The 21,440-nt window shown below is 36.3% G+C and overlaps 1 protein-coding gene across 3 annotated transcripts in view; it reads right to left on the minus strand.

Annotated features, from left to right (window-relative positions):
- The window catches only part of TENT2 (terminal nucleotidyltransferase 2), a 51,229-nt gene that overhangs the window by 9,126 nt on the left and 20,663 nt on the right, over nucleotides 1-21,440 (minus strand). For 2 of the 3 annotated variants that reach the window (XM_076362324.1, XM_076362323.1), the window contains exons 9-12: nucleotides 18,535-18,611; nucleotides 15,073-15,201; nucleotides 10,920-10,963; nucleotides 3,309-3,445 (exon numbers count right to left, since the gene is read on the minus strand). In XM_076362324.1, coding sequence (XP_076218439.1) covers nucleotides 3,309-3,445; nucleotides 10,920-10,963; nucleotides 15,073-15,201; nucleotides 18,535-18,611 — 387 coding nt within the window. Of the gene's footprint in view, nucleotides 1-2,509; nucleotides 2,743-3,308; nucleotides 3,446-10,919; nucleotides 10,964-15,072; nucleotides 15,202-18,534; nucleotides 18,612-21,440 lie in introns of those variants that run through there. The other variant, XM_076362325.1, reaches the window with a different exon arrangement.

The following is a 21,440-nucleotide window of genomic DNA, read 5'->3' on the forward strand; positions in this document are numbered from 1 at the left end:
AAAGACCAGGCATATCCAGGTTTAAGTGTGTATGAATACACTACAAACAGATTAAAAAGCTTATCTTTTCCAGAGTGTTCTTATATGCCAAAGCCACTTGCATAAACACACTAAGATGGGTACAAATTGCAAGCATATTTAATTCAATATACTATTAAAAAATGATCCCTTTATTACCTGACCAATTCTACCCTGAAGAGAGCTGTGAGCAACTGTATTTTATATTTTGTCACAATAATGTAACCAACCTTTTATGACGTCCACCAAATACAACTTAATCAGTTGCTCATATGCTGCTACATAACTTGAAACAATAAATTTAAGAGAAGTACAGTCCCAAAGGACAATCTCTAGATTCCATAGCAGTAACTTCAGGGGAGCAAGGCCTTGCTTCAAGGTCTCACTTTGTAAAGAGACAGCCAAGTGAAAACCTGCTGCCTTCACTCACGGCTGCAGAAGTGAAATCAGACACTCTCTCCAGAGGGCCTGGTAAACATGGACCAGTTTCCAAATACTTTCTTTTGAGAACACCTCCGTACATTTTTTACTTGGACACATTCACTGTGTGATCAGTGGACCTTTGATAGTTCGAAATACTTAAAATTAAAATGGCGTTATACTTTTAGCTAGCTGTATCATGCAAAACATTATACAGACCTGAACTGTTACGGCAAGCTAATTATACAACCATGTCAGCAAATCAAGCTTTGCCATATGTAGTGTGTAAGTCCAATATATGCAGCAATTTCCAAATCATATTTCTGGTAACTTATGAAGGGGGATAAAAATTACTTCTTATGGACACAGCAAAAATCTCAGAGTAGGACTGTGGAATATGCACTGTATAAATACATGGTAATCAGCAATTTTCTGAAAGAGCTTATATTCTAAATAAATAAAGCAGATTAAAAGCATATGGGAAAAAAACACAGCACAAGGAGATAAACTTATTCATGGCTGCACAGCACGCAAGGTTCCTGTTTCTTCTTTTGTGCCGCTCCTGTTTCTTCCTTTGTGCCCTACTCTTTGGGTCCATCCTGACCTTAAATATTATTCACTACATCAAGTAAAATAAAACATAGATTTTAACTGAAATACCTACTGGCCTTTGCTAGACTGAAGGGGAAGTTTAAAACAATGTATCTCTATCTTCCCTTCATCTTCCTGACCAAGACATATAAAACAGTTGATCAGTTACGCATTCCAGGGAGGTGGTGTCAATGACTTATTCTGTCCAAAATGATGATCTTCACACATGATCTGATCATTTTTGACTGCATGCTGTTCTTTCAGCAAAACAGATCCTGTGTATCAAACCTGGCAGTGTTGTGTCCTACTCCATAGATAGGAATCTACAAAAGTCACTTTTATGAAAATTGAAGTAGTATTCTCTTTAGTAATCTTTTTATCAAACACATTGCAGTTCAATAGTGAAAGTACAGGTCATTTAAACGTGACCTAACTTAATAATCACAATATCTGAAATACAACGTCAAAACTTCTGTACATGAAAACACTAGTAAATGTTTTACAGGGAAAGCAAACACTGAAAAAAGAATATTGATTACAGCAATGAAAATATTCAACACATTCAGGAGTAAAATACAAGTTCCTTCCATGAAAGGCAGAACTAACAGAGTCCTGTGTTCTGTGTATTTAACTCTTATCCTCACTCCCACCCAGCTATAACGTTGTTTCCATCAGCAACCTCAAAGGAAAGATAACAGATACTGTGGATAGCGTGACACTGTACTTGTTCTCATTGGCTGGCTATCACACACACAAAAATCTTTAAATACTATGTTCTGCCCGCCTTTTCTCCAGCATGGGCATTAATTTGGGTTTCTCTTCTCCAACCAATTACCAGTTTTTATGAAACTAGACGGAATTTTAGTATCTTCAGAACACACACCCTGCTCTGAAAGGATTTACAGTTGTCAGGGATACACAGATGATCAAGTAAACAGTACACCTGACTAAGTTTTATTTCTGTAGCAGAAAGAGTTAAAAATAATATAGCTTGCTGCATTAGGTGCGTCATTGCCTGATATGACTTCTCAGCTATGTATGTTTCCAATACAGGAATTCTAATGGCTCTTTTTTACAGTTGTCGTTATACAGACAAGTCGTAAAGGATGCATCTAGTGTCCCACATAAATTAGGAACTTGAGGATATCCTCCAGCAGTGTCTTCTAATTTACCTGTTTAGCAAACAGCACCTTGCCAGCTGAAAAGACAGGTACTCAGGAGAAACTTTTAGGACAAAAGACCATTCCCTTATCTGCAGAGATCATTGAAGGAAAATCTCTAAGAATCAGGCTTAAGCATGCACAAAGTGCAATTAGTTCATGAATTGCCACAGGCCATACGGATTTAGCTTACATACTCCATATGTGGTGCACACCCCAATGATGTTTTCTTATAAGGATTTAATGATTGTTCACTTCTTACATTAAAGTAAAATATGAACTCTTCAAAAATTATGAGTATCCAGCAGTTATACATTTTGTTCCCCTTCCAGGAAATGGATATGATGCAAATACACAGGACAGCAACGTGTATGAACCAACTGCCTCAGAAACAAGTTCTTTAGAAGTTCTTTAAGCTTATTGAAATACAACCATTTAATATTTTATAAGGACAAGCACATTTTCTAAGAAATTCTCGAGTGACAATTTGGCAAAATATTTGTAATCCACAGCCTTCTCAGATGCCCTCCCAACTTCAGCTTCTCCTTCTCTTCTACAAGAAAGTCCAGATGCCAAAATTAAACCCAGATTCTAGCAAACCAACAAGGCTAGTGAACCAACTATATATGGGAGAATTCTTCATTAGGTGTGGCCTATATCGATGTATATTATAGTAAAGTAAGGAGCCAACTGGTCAGTTACCTCCATTGACTCGGGGTGACAGAAGACAAGCGCAGCTATGAAGGTCCAAATAATTCATATCACAATCAATACCTTAAACTACAACTAAGAAGAACAGATTTTTCTCACCCATGGATAGGCAGTTTTAGAATAGTGTAATATAACAAAACCCAGCTATTTTTAAAGGACAAAGCTCTCTAACTTCTGGCAGCTATTTTACAGGATAGGATGCTTGGCTAAGCAAAAGATGTCAGACACTCTTTATCTGCATTCCTGTTGGTCCTTTTTTAGTCTTTTCACCCATTTCCTCTCTGTCAGTTACCACTCCTGCATTACTGCTATTCTTTCTCTTGAAGGGTTATAAAAGTGTTGCTATATTGAATAGAAGGAATCAAAGTTTTGCATATTCTAAAACACTAAGATGAGCTTATTACTTACTCAAATTCTGTGGCATAATATTTGAAGAAGCCTATTAGCAAATCTCCAAGGCTTGATCCATTTTTTGAGAGGTAAGGAGGAATGGTACATGGAGCTTGATGAACAAGATGCAACTGCATAGTAGGATCAAAAGATTCCTGTCAAAATAAAATCAGAGAGTATGTATATACACACACACACAGCGCCTTAATCTAGGTGCATATATTTTTCACAAAAAAGTTGCCTATGATTTGCTTATTAGAAGTTCAAGGACACCTTACAAGCAAAGGACTCTATTTCTCTCGTGGTCCTCTGTTGGATACTAGTTACTCCCCCTGAACTCAGGTAGAATCATCTTGCACAGGAGTGTCCAAGACCATCCCTTGCCTTCTGTTTGCTAAAGAATTTTAACATGGGAGAATCTCTGAACTGGACTTGCATTTACATGCTAGTAAGACCACATGAGCAGAAGCTGATTAAGATAGCCTGCACTTGAGCTGGCTGCAGTTGAACTGAGATAGGGTAGGTGAAGCTAATGAACTTATCGCCAAGTTCCCATAACTGTGGTACGGAAACAATCCTAAAGGAAAGCCTGATTTATTTTTCTCACAGCACAGAGTTGAAATTGCATATCAAACCCACTGGCTCTAATATGAACCTGCATCCTCCCACATAATGAGTTCAAAGACTGCAGCAGCACCTCCTCTAGCCAACCTATCTGAAAGAATAAAAAAAAAAGTTATACAAAAAACCTGAATACACAGAATGCAGCATTTAAGCTGAAGTATGCTTTTCTTCGGGGGCAAGGGGATGGGGGAAGTCAGGTTTGCTATAAGCAAAAGTCACTATTGCCAGCTTAAAAAGGAATCTACACAAGACTAAATTAACATGGTTTTAGACCTGCTATACTGTTTGGGTGTCCATTGCATCTTTTACGTTATTCTGAGAGACTGGGGTACATGGAGAAAAACATATCTTCTCTTGCTAAAGATACAATTTTTAAAACCTGGTAATACCAGGATACTACATTTTACAGCAATGTTGTGTATTTTAAGGAAAATGAACCCAAGATAGAAAAGAGCAAGCTTTACATTCACATAAAGAAATAAATCTGTGTAAATTCAGGAACCTATTCAGTCATTAGTGTATCTCCACTCCCACTACTTTGTTATTTTAAAAAGCAGTGTCAGGCATAACTCAAACTTTCTAGTACTAAATATCACTGGAAGCACTATACACTGTAATACTATTTCCAGGTTCACAGCTGGCAGTGTCCCTCTGAGAAAAGTATGGTTAGCATACTTAGCTAGCAATCAAACCAGTAGGACTGGAAAGTTTGGGACTCCCGTCCTCTTTTGCCAGTTCTGGCAAAACTTCCTGGAACCTTGCACAACACCTTCTGGGAAAAAAGGCCATTCTTCCAGCTATGAAAAATTTCAAGTCTTCTTCTCACGTGATACAACTTTGCATATAAAGTATTATTATAGTTAGCAGAGCTCAGAATTTAACAGCTCACAATCCAACAGAACACACCAAAAACACGGAGACAGACAGACATAAAAAGCAGATATGCAGCATATAAAGATCTAAAAGGGGAACAGTCTTTCCTATGTTATACAGTATATACAGTTTTAACCCCAAAGGTAATCAGACATGTATAGAGTGAAAGTCACTCCTTGCCCATCCCCACTCTTCCCATAGAAGAGTCACAACAAATGAATTTAGTACTAGCAGTATAACAGCTCACGAAGAAATCGACACAGGGGGAAAAAAAAGAATGAGAACAAGGGCTGCTGATCTCCAAACAATACAAAACAGAAACACAATGATATTACTATAACAGATGTCTGCTAAGACTAATAAGTAAATGTTTGGAGGCAGCAGACATTTTTGAAAGGGAAAACAAGATTTTTTTTTTTTTTTTTTTTAATGCTTTGAATGTTCAAATGCCTGAGAACTTCTCAACTGCAAGAAAAATCTGCCACCACAGTGAGGTTGGCATACTGAGCAGCTAAAAAGTTAGACTTTGGGATATTATTTTTCAGAATAATAAATAAGCTATTTTCTTTAGCACTATTACTACTATATACTTAGAGAGGATGTTGCTTTTTCTTATCAATCTTGGCCTTAAGTACATTTTATTTATGTTTCATATATTGATCACAATTAATTAATTTTTATAAGTGTTTGTACATCATTTGAATAAGAAAAAATAAATCAACAGTTACACTAATAGCAAAAGACAATAAATCAAATATAGTTGTAATAAAACTTACAGCAAAAAAAGGAGAATACATATGTGCCTGTGTGTGTATGCTTACATCCAGAAAAAATGAAAGGGCAAAAGGATATCAAATACAACTTTATCCAAAGATATTTTTTCAACAAGATTTGTTAGCAGTTAATGAAATAGGAAGTTACAAAACCTTGCAGAGTTTTAAAATCACAAATCTGTATTTTGAAAAGGGTGATTATGATAGAAGCATAGTCCAGATGAAGGCATTTTTCAGGATATTTAGTTTGTCTGTTTCTCCACTGAGTTTGCAACTGATCAAAAGTCATGCAAGCAGCAGTGGTAAAACTGAAAGACTCCTCATTTGAGGAGCAGGAAATGCACCACATTCCAAAGATTCCCACCCATGGCAGAAGAGATAAAATTCCTAACCTGCATTAGAAGGCAATTTTCTAAATCTTCATCTAGTAATTAGGATTAAAAAACTCTTCAATTCTGCAATCTAAAATTATGATGTTTAGGGTTTTTTTTTTCCAAAAGCAAGTTCAATTTCATGAAACCTACAGTTCCAAGTTTTACCATGTATATTAAATACACTTGCCTCACAAAAGTCAGGCAAATCAGTTTGCCTTACTCAGAAAGGCAAATATTCAAAAAATAAACACATATTATTCTATACAAGTGCTCTAGTCAAAACGCAAGTTACAGTCTATAGCAGCTAATAATTTAAAAACCCAACCACCTAGTTTAAGAGACACACATATAAATAATTCCCATCTCCACTTGTTTTAGTGCTTATACCACTATGAAAATGACTCTTAAAAAGACAACCAAGTATTACAAAATGGAAAGCATGATTGAAACTACTTTTCTGGAAGAAAAGAAGATTTTTTTATACTAAGTAAAGCAAACTGTTTATCACGTTTCTGATATTGTTAGTCAACTTATTTTTTTAAATACTGCAAGTTGCTGATCACCACGTGTAGAAGGAAAAAAAAAAAGGAAGTGTTTCATCTTTCTGAAATACAGAAAATTTGTTATGGAAGAAATTGCTATTACCAGATTAGAATGCTTTACATGTAAAACCAAATTAATTATTACTTAAAATTGAGTATGGGGAAGATTTAATGAAAACTTCTGTCAAGATATACCAATATTCAATATATCAATAACCAACAATGTAGTTTGTTTAAAGTCATTTCTTAACAAAGCAATCACTCAGTGTCCAGTGAACAAGAGGTCAAACCAGCCACAGGATACCTAGGCTCATTTTTCTGCTTTGCCACAGACGACCCATGAAAATCCATTACACTCAACCCACCCTCGTTCACCTATTGTAAAACAGGGATAACAGTACTTTTCTTCCTGCCAGAGGGACTCAGGGCATAACTAGATAAGCAGAACAAGGTACAGCTTATAGATTCTGCACATAAGGGAGGTTGGTAATAGAATTACAAAGCATCCTTCAAACTAGCTTAATTTTGAGTAGACCTTCCCTGTAAGCTTTCCCTTCTTAACTTGCTCTAGAAGGCAAAAAATTCAGCTTCTTTTAAAACTAATCCCTAATTTGCTTGCTGTGTCTTTGCCTCATGCCATCTTAAGAAATGGAAAAGAAATTAATGATCTGATTGAGCAACAAATACAAATGAGCTATCCATGATTTCAAAATACCCCAGAAAAAGGGACCCCAAAATCTTTTTTCCTTTTCTGCTAGATCTCTAATCTTTACTTTGGTGGGCTGATTTCTCAAGGAAACACTAGCATTCAGCAACATGTTGCTAAGCTACATAATGCTTACACATATGCTCATTCCATCTTACACACTGGCAAGTAACACAAGTGTACATAAAAAAAATTTACATTTGAATATCTTGATGTATAATGAGTTTAACTCTGACTGTACAAGATTCTTCCTTCAAAAAAGTTTACAGTGGCAACATCATTGTAGTATCTTGCCATTTTTGATAGGTATCTATATTTGCAGACATAAAATAACCTTCCCCAGTATTACAAATGGACATTTAACTCATATTTGTACTTTAAAAAAGTGCAACTCAGAGTGAAGCAAACTGTGTCTGTCCAAGGACTGACTCCCTTGCATGAAGGACTGTTGTGGTTTAACCCAGCAGGCAGCTAAACACCACGCAGCCGTTCACTCGCTCCTGCCCTCACCGCAGTGGGATGAGTGAGAGAATTGGCAGGGGGGGGGAGTAAAATTTGTGGGTTGAGATAAAGACAGTTTAATAGGACAGAAAAGGAAGGGAAAATAATAATAACAATAACAATAACAATGATAAAAGACTATACAAAATAAGTGATGCACAATGCAATTGCTCACCACCCGCCAAACAATGCCCAGCCAGTTCTCGAGCAGCGGTCACCGCCCCCCAGCCAACTCCCCCCAGTTTATATACTGAGCATGACGTCACATGGTATGGAATGTCCCTGTGGCCAGTTTGGGTCAGCTGTCCTGGCTGTGCCCCCTCCCAGCTTCTTGTGCACCTCCAGCCTTCTCAGTCGGTAGAGCATGGGAAGCTGAAAAGTCCTTGACTAGTGTAAGCACTGCTTAGCAACAACTGAAACATCGGTGTGTTATCAACGTTATTCTCACACTAAATCCAAAACACAGCACTGTACCAGCTACTAGGAAGAAAATTAACTCTATCCTTGCCAAAACCACGACAAGGAGCTACAGTAAGCACCATCCCATCTTCTGCCCCACCCTTTGCAAGATATGACTGCTCATGAAGCTGAGGCAGCAGAAACAAAAATGTGCCCATGCTGGAGTCCACAAAGTTCACAGTCCAGAGCACTAGTGGAGACCCACCTCCATCTGGATTTAAGCTAGTACACCAGGCTGCTCTGGAACATTGGAGACTCAGGCACACATTCCCTTCTGACTCGCAGTTGCAGCAATGTTCACCTCTGGCAAACACACAGGCAAAACAACCAGAAGCCACAGTGGCCTAAGACACCACAGGTTCTCCAGAGCTCATTTGTAAAAGTCCTAACTTGGAGGCAAGTTCTATATAGACTTCAGAATCAATCACACATTTTGTGGGCTACTCTCATCTACCCCATCTGGCTGGGGGGGGGCAGGAATCCAACCCCACATCTGATATGGTCTAATACTCCCTTTAAACTAAAACACGTCATCTCAGTGCCAGCTGGAGGCTCCCCCATGGCAACCGAATGCATAGGTGGGCAGATCTGGTGGCTTTCCAGGACTTCTCACCCTTCACATCTGCAGTAGGGATACAATGAGTCACAGAATCTGCCTTTTGTTTCTCGCTCAAGGTAAGCATGTCTCTTTTACACAGCACCTACAATTTAAAACAAGCAGTTTCCTTCAAAGTGCAGAAGTATTTTCAGGCTGCAGAAAAAGCTGCAGATTTGATTTTGAAAAAAACAGATTGTATGTAGGGTGGTTTGTTTCTGAAGGGGAGAAGCGGTATTTCTGTGTAGTACTAGGATGGAGACACAGCTTTGACCAGCTACAACCACAAAACACATGGTTTCTTTGGATACTGACATTTGCTCATGTTTTGTAATTATTACTGCAAGCTACAAGACCAGAGTTGTTGTGGTGTATTTCTCATTTTCATTTTAAATTTCTTCGCAATATCAGTATTCAGAAATTGTAACTTTCACAATTTCTAAACACTTAATTATTTTCCTAATGGAGACAGTAGACCAAAAATATATTTGCAAATTTCTAGCATAATTTTTTAAAAATCTTAATCCATAATTTTGATTTGGTTTTATAGTAAGCATGTATAAAATATTCTTTTTATTTTATTAACAATACTAGAATATTTAGTCCATCCTCCAAAGGCAAGATAACAAACAACAACAAAAAAATCTACGTTGACACAGGGTAAAAAATGTTATTCTTAAGCAGTGTTCTAGAAACACAGGAACCTGCAAGTGATTTACCACTTCCACATGACACAAGATAAAACCTTACATTTAGTACAAATTCATTAGATTTTTCAGCTTATGGTATTGTATACTTTTGCTTTAATCATTTAAGCCATTAATATTTGTATAGTGCTCTGAGGGCCTTTATACAGTTCAAACACTACAAATATAAATGTATGCATTATTATTACAAGAGTGAAAAGTTACCAATTCTTAGCTGTTTTCTTTAAATTAGATGCTACGCAAAACTTAAAATACTACAGCATATGAGCTTTAAGCAAACATAAGTAACAAATTTAGCAATTCAAAAAACCCATCAGATAAAGCTAAGTGTACAAGAAATTTAAAAACGGCTTCACATGCTTTTGAGCACTAACAATGAAGAAATTAGAAGGTATATAGCACAGTAAAAAATCAGAGGGAAAAATAAAGACCATAAAAATTTAGCACAGGTATGCCTGAATAGGTTTACAAAATAGAAATAAAACTGCAGTGTACTATAGCTCAAAGCTTTCTTCTGCATCTTGATTATCCTAATTACCCCAAATGGCTGACACCACAGTATTCTCTCCCTGATGTACAGTGTCATCAAATATTCCCATTTCAGCGTTATAGGAAATATATGCAAAAGAAAGACAGGCTTTCTGATACTACCTCAGCACAATTATCAGCAACACTAAAACCCATACATAGACAGGGACATCAAACTATGGAAACTATGAATAAAGAAAAATTTAAAAAGTGACACATGAGAGGAAAGGTAAGGAGGAAGGAATTGAGGAATTTCTGTAAATAAGTTATAGCATAGAACTATTCCGCAATAGCTCTTTTATTCCCAGACAAATATTTAAGAGGGTAGCTCTTATTTCTAGATAATCTTCCTTAGATTAAGTCTCACTAATTACAGTCCTAATTCTGCAGAGGATCAAAGGATCACAGAGTTCTCTGGAAATCAACAGAGTATGATCTGAACATAACAGCAAAGTCCCAAAAAGGTGTTTTCTTGTTGGACTGAAGCCCAATTTTGTAAGGTCTCAAAAGTCTCCTTAGTAAACACATATCATTCACCCTCTGCACCCAGAAATATCAGGCATCTTAACAGCTGTGGGAAGTATGGAATTCTGAAACACCACAGTTGGATGGAAAAACTACTTAACATATTAAGAAATAAGAATCAGAAAGTTACAGATGACACAGGGATATTTTCAGGCCAGCATAAAGAGAATTAGGTCAGCAGCTCTCATTAGCACTCGTTTCCAACTGTGTGTGAAATCTTCTCATATATAATAGACTGTTTTCACTAAAGAAATTATCAAAAGCAGCAAATAACCTTTTTCAGGCTTATGTTTAGTGTATCAGTGACCAGGCTTACAGACTGTGTTTAACTTAATCTATTAGAGATACTTAAGATTTCATATATTTTAGATAAGCAGCTTCATACACATATATGATGTAGTAAATTCATAAGAAACACTTACTGGGTAATTTTTTTGAAGGGATGGAAGGATGGGTTCAGGTAGGGCTATAAAAAAAAAGTTTAAAGTTGCTGTGATTCATGTAATTCACAGGAAACAATATCATATCAACTACAAAGGGCTGGACTGAAATTCCATCTCAAAAACATCTATCAAGAACGTCACTTTCATGCATTTTGTAAAATAAAGGTTATTCACCAAATCTTTCTATTACTATATTTTGTACATAGTAGTATAAGGAGTTAATTCAGCTAAGTGAAACTGTTACTAAGATACTACTATTTGAGGAAGACATGAAAAATTCTGCAGCAGCTGGGTATGACTTCACTTTTAAAATTCATATTAATTCATGGCTATAAGAAACTCATCTAGATTTGCTAAAGGAAAAATCAGAGCTTCACTCTTTTTTTTCCTGTATCTAATACAATATAATTCTGTCACAGCATAGGAAGTCTCCAGATACTGCAAAAGTACACATTCTTCAGCTGCAAAATATTACATACTGAGTCGCCGAAAGTAACGTAAAGATAAAATGCCCAACACATTTAGTAGGCATTGCTAGCAAAATCCCCATAAAATACCTAAATACAGTCTAATGCTGTTAGCTGGTTTACTAAATGGCAAACAGGTTATAAAGATTATGCAGACATTAATGATACTAACAAACACAAAATTAACTAAACAATTACAACTTTTATGAAAGTCATGGATAGGGAGAGCATCTATTGCACAATACAAATGACAGGGAAAAAACCTTATCTCCCAGGTTAGGTGGTCCTACAGGTAGACAGAAAAAAAATCCCAAAGTATTCACATCCCACTCAAGCCTTAGAGCAGCTACAGAACTGTCAGAGCATTCCTCATACTAAAACTTTAACATCATGCCTTCAGCATATTTTTTTTAAATAATTGGTCTACATCATTCACTGGGGAGAATGATAATTAAGTTCAACACACAGGACTTTGACTTGGGACTTAATTCACCCTTCAGACAAGGTCTCACAGGGGATGAGATGTTGCAGAATCCTTCTTCCATAGAGACTAAGAATCAGAACAGAATTCTCAGAACATGCTTGGGATATCTTCAAAGAGTATACTATATTAACCAGCAGGACTGCTAAGAATATGATCACAGCTGCTTTAACAATATTTTTATTTTGTTTGTGGGTGTTTAGAAATATGCAAAAGCATCTTATTTCTGCAACATCTTGGATAATTTCCAGTTCTCTGCCACACTAAAATAAAAGGCAACAAAATCTGAACAATACAAGCAATCGATATTTTATCTGGGTCTGTATGCTATACTAAAGTTAAAAGAAGTTAAGGGGAAAAGTTACCACTTACCACTAGCATTCACCACATGCGTTTTCCTTTTGTTAGTGTACAAGATAGTTGGACCTGTTACCTGGAGGAAAGTTCATGTACAAGACACTGATGTATCTACAAAATAAACTCAAGCTGCACTAACCTTAGGTCCAAGACATACACACGAGTGTAAGACTATGGAAATGGATTAAGTAGTAAAGGAAATAAATTTGCCTAGTGAAGACAGAGACACTATGTACTGCAAAAGAAAGCTTTTGGGTTTTTTTTCCCCTCCCAGTAACATCAACAATAGCTCTATTAGAAATTCTATGACTAGGACACAAGCTAGTTTGCCGTAGCACCACATCCATGTAGCAGAACTAAAAAAAAAAAAAAAAAAAAAAAAAAAAAAAGTTTAAAATCTGCACGAATAAAACATCAGAATCTAAACAGCTGATACTAGATACATGTCCAGAGCCACACTTCAGCCTTTTTTAGCAGAAAAGACTGATGAAGCACAGGTAAAAGGCTTCTCTTTGGTCTGTGGAGTGCTGATCCTTCCCAAGCAGCTGGCTGATCAGTTTTGCATGAAAAGGATAATTTGAACTTTTTTTTCCCTTCCCTAGACAGCTGTGGCAACTGCCACAGATGACTACAGCAAATGCCCTCATGCTTGCACGGCTGTTAACATTCTGGCAAGCCTACACGCTTATACTTCCTTGTAACTCCTACTCTCTTCCCTTTTGTGCATTACTTTTATGCACAGCTCAGTAACTGGCTATCCATGACTGCACACAGCACCCAATACAAGTCTCTAGAGTAATTGTGATACAATGAAAATAGATTTGGAGAATAAATTTCTAAGTGAAAAGGCTTGTTTCCATTAAAAGTGTAACACTAACTATCAAATGCTTCTTATCAAATCACTGTTAAGATGGTCACTAATTGCTAGACCACGTAAAGATGCTTTTTCTCCTCTCCTGTTTGTGCTTCACCTTTGCATAGCAATCTTTACATCCAGTAGTTCCCAACATTTCCAATCTTATATCTAATAATCACTTTGGCATTTTTAAGTTCATTGCCATTTCATCTCCTCCAAAGCAACATTTTTTGTTTAATTGATTTTTTTTCCCCCTCTTGTGTACTAAGGATCTACATTGAAGTACTCAGTCACCTACAGTACGATTTCAGAGCTGTGACAACAGACTCGGCCACATTTTCTTTTCTTTTCTTTCCACAGAAACAAAGAAATCCATGGAATTCCACTATAGTAGATGGAGAGGAAAAAAAAACCCCATAGTCACTGGATAGACTAGCTTATGTCCTACTGTCCTCATGATTGGTACATTAACAACATGCACACACTATGGGCATCAAAGAATTCAGAAGTAACCCAGCCAACTGGATCCCAAATACACAAAACACCCTCCTAGATCCTCTACTACAGATATTGTTCAGCTGAAAGAAAGCCACCAGCTTGAGTCAACTATCATAAAAAGCTTTCCACCCTAGTACAGAGTGGGTGTAGCGTGATCTTGAAACTAATAAATAGTTGGCTACCCACTCTACAGCAAGTGTCTACATTCCAGGCCAAACAAGCTGTCAGACAAGCTAAACACTGTTTCTACCTGCTTTTAAAAAAATTTTTTTTCTTAAAACGGGAAAAGTCTAAAATGAGAGCCTATGCAATTTGTCCACAGATATGGTCATAAAATCTTAAGAACCAGTTGTCATTAAAATAACATGAAAAAGAATAATCAGCACAAAATCAGTTACCAAAAAAATTAAAACAAAGGTGTAGAATGAATACAAGCAGCAAAATACACAGTCTACACATGAACTGACAGGAATTAAGAAAATACTTCTACAGGCTTGTTACTCCACAAGATGTACACTTCAGGGGTTCCTTGTCTTTCTTGCTAAAGCTACTTATCTCCCAATAAAGAACCAAGAAACTCATACTGAGCTAAATGATTTCTTAAATGATAATCCTTAAGTCTTAAGCAAGAACTGCAAACTACAAAAAACAAAAGTGGACTTTCTCTAATGAAAGAAATAAATAGGGGGATAAGCTCATTTCAACCTATTCCTCGAAAACATTTCTGCATTGCATGGGAATCAACAGGGATTCTCAACAGGGATCTTTAGTTTCTCAGGTAAAGCTCTCCAGCTCCATACAGATGTTCAATGTTTCAATATATTGAAGTCACAAGAAAAGATACTGCCACTGGCAGTCAAATATCCCAACTTCTAATGGTCTTCGACATCTGTCACCTTACAGAAGACAGTAATCAGCGGAAAAATCTAACCACATGGTATTGCTTTCTTGCATATGCACCTCACCCATGTTCAGTCCTTTGCTCACCAGAAGACAGAAGAATGACCCCACAGCATTTGTTGTCCCTTTGAATTTTCTTGGAAGTTCCCAAATAAAAAACAAACAAACTACAAACAAAAACACAAACCAAAAACCACTGAAATTATGTTTAGGTTTTTGCCTTTGTTAAAAGGCAGATTTCCATTAACTAGAGCTTGAGTTTATTTTCCCTTTGTTAAAAGGCAGATTTTTGTTAACTAGGCCTTGAGTTTATTTTATAGTTACACAGTGTCCTGCAGGTACATTGATTTATTTTTTTTTTTTAACCTTTTTAAAGCTGGTAACTCTGCCTCCAGAGAAGAGGTCCACTTGTTAAAGAAAAATGCAGCACTAAGGAAATGGAGTAAACCCACTTTATTCTCAGATTTTTCTGTGTGGAAGATGACTCCTGCTGGTGTTTAATTTTATTAAAGAGGAAAACTACACAAATATGAACTTAAAAGGGACAGTTTCAACACGTTAAAAAATACTTACTCTGTAGATAGTGCAAAACCATCAATACAAGACTATAGCTGCTTAAAGTACCACGACTGGCATCATTTATGTCATGAAAACTCGCCCACTTCTTAACAACAAGTACTAATGGACGAACTCGATTCTCAACTGCAAGTAAAATAAATACATCTCAAAAAAAGCACATTTAACTAGACAGCAACCAATCAACATTTGTTCCTCCTTGATCAACATGATACTCTTGTATTCTAAGGTTACGTTTTGCAACCATTTTATAGAATTTACTTAGTTATTCTACAACTACTATCCATCTTGTAAAAATCAGAAAAAATATTTGCATTTGCAAACAGTCTTTTAAGTAGTAAGATCCACAGACACATTACAAGGGGTATGCCAGGTAACTTGCAGATAAGACAAAACTGGAGGCATCAGTCAACGCAGCAGTGTCACATTCTACTTTTAAGTTCTCTCCAGTTCATTGTAATAATTTTCCCTGAATTAACTTGCTGCCAGGACAGACCACATCTAATTTTTTATTTATTTTTTTATGTTATATAAACTTTGAGGACAGAGAAAAGAATTCTCCTGGTTGGAGGACACAGAGCTCATTGTTAAATTTTCCTCAGGATCCATGAAAGCAGTAACCCCTGCATACAAACACTAATTTTAAATTTGCCTTGTCCTAATAGCTTTTGATGGAGATAAGATGTTAGATACAATAACTCATTAAATCAAGACATATGCTTTTCATGAGGAAAGACATAAATACAGTCATATTCCAGGTATGATCTTCTGAATTTCTGGGGAATGTAGATAGCCTTCTAATGAAGGTAGTAATGTGTTGTAGGGAGATGTCACTCACCACCACCTCCTAGGGACCTTGCAGCATACTTATTATTTGCAGATATGTGGAAGCAGATCATCAGCTAAGTCAAATGCCTTATGATGGCCTTACAATGCCTTATATGTTCTGGAGTATCTTTTCTAACCCAACAACATTGTGCAAAGCTTTGTGTTCTGCACATCAGGACAGGAATGTATCAATAGGTAATCACTTCATCCAGGACAACAGACATCATACAACAGCACCAGTTGGGGTACTCTCTGTTATTCTGAAAATCCTATCAAGCATGTGACTTTCTCACAACCGGTTCACAGTGGTTCAGCACACAGGTCCCTGTAAGTGGTACTCTTTTTCTCAGCATGAATGTCCTAGATCTGGAAGACCTCTTAGAAACAACAAAGCTGCTTAAAAGCAGTCTCCTCATTCCCAACATTATGCACCAGTGGTTGAACTAAAAAAGTATGTTTAGTACACTAACTCTGAGATGCAGAAGAATTACTGTACGGACATCATATGAACATGCATTAACTGAAATAGGATTTTTCCATGAGAGAAAAATGCAAGTAAGCTAAAATTCCAAAAAGGATTCTTTTGTGTGTGTGTGTCACAGTAGAAAAGACACTTTTTAGTTGACCTTATCCTGAGAGAAGGTTTTCTCTCTGCTAGTGCCTGTAATTAGTATATAAGAAAGTTAGTGTGCAACATGGCCAGTGAACTTTTCCTGATACTCTTTCATCAGTCAACAACCTACCCCCTCAAGAAAATGCTCATTTGCTCAAAGGTCCAGCTTCCACTAATTGAAAAATACCTACCATCAATTGCTGATTTAATTGCAGACATGCCTCCTTAGGCAAACAACTGACAACACAACAGCATAGATTTCAGTTTCTAGCTCTGCTTCATCTACCTACATTTTCTGTGGACATTCTGCTTCACTTTGCCATATCATCTTTGATGTTTTCTACAGCACCTATGCACCAACATAGAAGGACTGATTTAAAAAAAACCACAAAGGCATCCACAGAAATATTTATGAATATTCTTTTTTATCATGCCCACTAAGATAACCAGTCCCTTGTTTGCCTGAGCATCTAACTTGTTCTAATGGAACAGAGAGACCCATACATCTTCCACATGAGAGGTAATTTGATCTTTTTTTTCTCCCATGCAGGGTGAAGCCCTTCAGCCACAAATTTAAGTTACTGGGCTAATACTTTTAATGCTATCCACCCTGGTTGATATGCCTTCTAAAAGTATGTAAAGAGACTGTCCGATAAAAGTTTCCATTTACTTTTGTTTGCCTTATGTCATCTGAGAGTTTTCTGGTCCAAAGAAGACAAGACAGACTACGCTTGATGCAGTTTGCCTATTTAAGAAGGTATAGCACATTGAGAAGAATCTTTTCAATCACAAGTCTCCCTTAGCTACTAACTCACTCCTTGACCTGAAGAAAATTACAATATTTGTCCTTCATCAGGAGACATAAAGTTAATTTTGCTGGCCTTATAAAAGTGGGCACCAAGGCAGAATGGAAGAAAAGGTGGGAGACTAGGACCCCTTCCACTGCTCTTTTCACATCTGGACTCTTGTCTGCCCTACAGTGATTTGCTGAGAGGAGTAAGGGAAACCTGTGGCACAAGTTAGGAACAACTATATCTACATTAGACTTGGTGAAGTGACCCCTCACCTGTAGCCATGAATGACAAAGATTATCTCCCTAACCTTTTTAAGCTTGGAAGGAAATCCTTCTCCAGGCACATGCCTTCCTGGATGTATGAAGAAGTTACAGTTAACCAACTGATGCGGAGCAAGTTGTAGAATCTCCTAGTAACGTGAATATGGAACACTGAAACTACTCTGACTGAAATATTAGCAAAAATTCACTAGTAAAGGTAACTTCTACTGATAACTTCCTATGCTAAATAGAAAGGAATTCCTGTATGCAAGAACTGAAGAAGGTGGGAAAGGAAGAATCGCAAATGGAGTAGAAGAATTAGCCTGAGGTCCACTCCTGATGTATTTATCTGCCAAATGATGCTGTGATGCTAAGTAAGAAAACCCTAGTTTAGCACTAAGTGTGCTGTTCTTATTACTTCCCCTTCAGAAGTCTGTTTCACAATCTCTCCCTAAAATGCAAACTCCTGAGGAGATAGAAACCAGTTTTGTTTTGGGGTTAGTATAAAAACTGAAGCAGTATTTTAGGTTTTCCAAGGAAAGACTCTGTAGCAGCATACAGACACAGCTAGCTATCAGCCACACATACCTATCAGTGGCTGTAAGGAAATAAAAGAAACTGGAGATTATACCACTAGATAATCATTAGTATAATGATCTCGTTATCTGCAGAATACTGAAGCAGCCCTTGTAGCAGATATGTGGACCTTAATATGAAGAATCTTCATTATCTTCTGAATATTATAATATTGGATTAAAAACATACCTAGCTGATATATCAGTTTTCTCCATATGTTTAGAGTGAGCAACAAGAAGTTATCTTAAAGCTATCTAATGCAGCTCATTAGGTACTTATATATATAGTAACCTAACATATTCAACTGACTTTTAATAGTCTATAAACACCAAAACACAAATTTAAAAACCAAAGTTTATAGAAATAAGAAAATACATTAAAAACTTACTGTATGCATAGGTTCTCAGAAGGAATGTATTTCTTATTCCTACAACATTGTTTACATTCAAGTCAAACTCCACACAGCTATTGGGGAGGAGAAAAGAAAAAGAATCAAGTTTCATGGTATTCAGTTTCAGGATATGTATTACCTACTTAGTGACAGAGGTGGAGAAACGTAGCTTTCAGATAATACTCTAGAAACTTTCTTCAAACAGAGTTTTGATGCCGTGATTTCTACTCTGGTTTTGTTTATAGTACTTGAATTGCTTGTAGACTTGAATTCCATTGTTTTGGATTGTACATCCAAGTGTACATTACATTTACGTTCCATGTAAAAATGTAATTGTTGTTTTATATAGAGAATACATGTAGATCCAAATTTAGACCTTAGGACAACTTAATATATCTAATACGTTTTGGATTTTTAACGAATCTTTCTCCAAACTAGAGTTGCACTACATGATTTACTATGGACAACTTTTGATGCCAGGAAGGATTCTCTGAGGTATCAGTTTAGGAAATCATGCCAATGAACTGAGAAGGAGAATTGGAAGAGGTCAAAAGGTAAGAATCTCTTTTCTGCAATGATGGTCAGAGATAATCAGCAAGCACTTTGAAATGAAAACTGTTTATTAGTAAACACTGGATGTTTTGTGATAAAACAGTTTTAATAACTGTTTCATGCTGTTAACAGCAAATAAGAACAAGGCAAACAAGCACTACCTATGTTATTTATATCACACCCCGCCCCAAAGTTTGAATTTCATACTGCATATAGAGCTTAACTACTCACAATACTCAAGAAACGATATTAAATTCATAGTTAATAAGCTATAGCAACACTGTTAACTCACAAGATGAGCCTATTACTGACAAAGAAGTAGCTATCTGCAGTGTACAGCTATTTCCATTTTATACATCCAAGCCTCATTCACATAGCATTTGTTTGCCTGAATATTCCTTTGGATTTTCTTGAATTATTGTAAGGGGAACATGGACCTGGAATTTATTAAACTAGATAAAACACATTAATTTGATGTTTACAAAAGGTTTTTGACATCATTAACTACATTAAAACATCATCAATGCATCAAAAATATTACATAATTTTAAACCTGAGTTAATATCAAGTATGACTTTTTAGATGTTTTAAGAGCATAGTACATAATAGCACAGGAAATAAACAAGCTTGAGCGACTGCTTAATAGTTGTAAAAATAAGCATAAACACCAGTAAGAATATTAGTTGTATGTGTTAATATAATAAAGAAATATGTCAGGCTGCATGTGTAATTCCAATTAACCCCAACTGACAAGATTACTATTTACCAGATGCTGATTAAGCAAGTTCTATTGCAGTTATTTTGTACTTTAATATGCACATATAATAGATGTATGGTAAGTGAAATTATGGTAAGTGAAAAGGGTTTTGTACTGTTGGGACTCAATTTCTACCAAAAGCACTAAAAGAGAGAAAGAGTCAACTGATATCAAATGTAGCAAAAGAGGAAGCTTTTGCATCCTCTGTAGTACAGAAATCTTGTTAATTAATCAAAGGCTTGTCTGGTAGCAGAGCTGGCATTGGAATTATTTCCTGGGAAAGACTACAAAAATAAAAAGATAGTAAGTCTTTAAGTGCAATGGATCTTCCCTTACTGTTACAGCACTAAAAAACCCTTTAAGAAGAACAAACACAAACTGAATGCTTTCTTGTTCTCCAAATCTAAGTAAGTGGGAAATGGCAACTTTCAGGTATATATGGACCATTGGCAACACATTAGAATCCAGATGCAGATACCACCCATTGAATTCTACCGTCTTCTCCCAGCAGCCGGGCATCAAGAAAACTGGCTTTCACAGGAAGCTTGTCATGTTTAGTTTCTGGTTTTGGCTAAAACAAACTTAGTGCCCTGGTACAGAATATCCAAACCATTTTTCAAGAACTCTGTGAAAAAAATGAATGAGTGTGCATGTATGTATATGTATGAGCCTATGAAAGACAGAGGCCAATAAGAGATTGGAAAGAGACAGGCGCTTAAACAAAAAGACAAAACATGGGTGGAGGTGACAAGTTACCTAAGAGAAAAATAACTGGAAAGAGATAAAACAAACAAACAAACAAAAAACTCATCCCAAAGTCATGTCATTCCCCCCCGCTCCCCTCTTCCAAAAAAACAACACAGGAAACCAGATGGTGAACAGTACTGTTTTTTTCTCTGAAAAATGTAATGGGCAGCTTCTAGTCTAAGAAGATTATACTTTGATTTAGTAGGAAATAAAGAATTCTTTAAATCTTGTCTGTAAGGTATATGAATATCATGACTGGTACTTTTTTTGCAAGTGACCATAGTATGGACTATAAATGTCTACAAAAAGACACCAATCTTCTGACATAATCACTTCCATACTTAAGGTTACTTTTTAAAGTTTATTTTCTGATTTTAAATTGGAAAAAAATATTCTTGCTATAACTCCATGATATTCAATATTTGTACTAGGAATTTACCATTTAGTGTATCTATGAAAAGACTAGCATTGTTATATGTAGCTAAACCATTTAACCCAAATTTTAGCTTGACAAGTTTAATACTTTCAGAAAGCATGGGAGAAACAACCTTCTGTACTGTCACAGGAGAAAGTTACTAGATAAAAATTATTCAAAATTTTAAAAGGTAGGCAAGTATACAGAAGTAAATATGGGATTAGGTGTAAATGGAAAAAAAGTATAAAGCAAAAACCCTAACAAGTGTTACATAATCTCAGATGCAAGAAAAGCTTAAATGGATGATATTTATTAGTTCAAATTGTAAACATGACAGATTCAGTTTTATCACAAGAGGGTTTCTGCCCTGATAAAGGTATGTTGTGATAAAAGCACATTGTGATATGCTTTTATAAAGAGAGGCCAGAGAAG

This window comes from Aptenodytes patagonicus, chromosome Z, assembly GCF_965638725.1.
Source record: "Aptenodytes patagonicus chromosome Z, bAptPat1.pri.cur, whole genome shotgun sequence".
In the NCBI taxonomy this organism is placed as follows: Eukaryota; Metazoa; Chordata; class Aves; order Sphenisciformes; family Spheniscidae; genus Aptenodytes; species Aptenodytes patagonicus.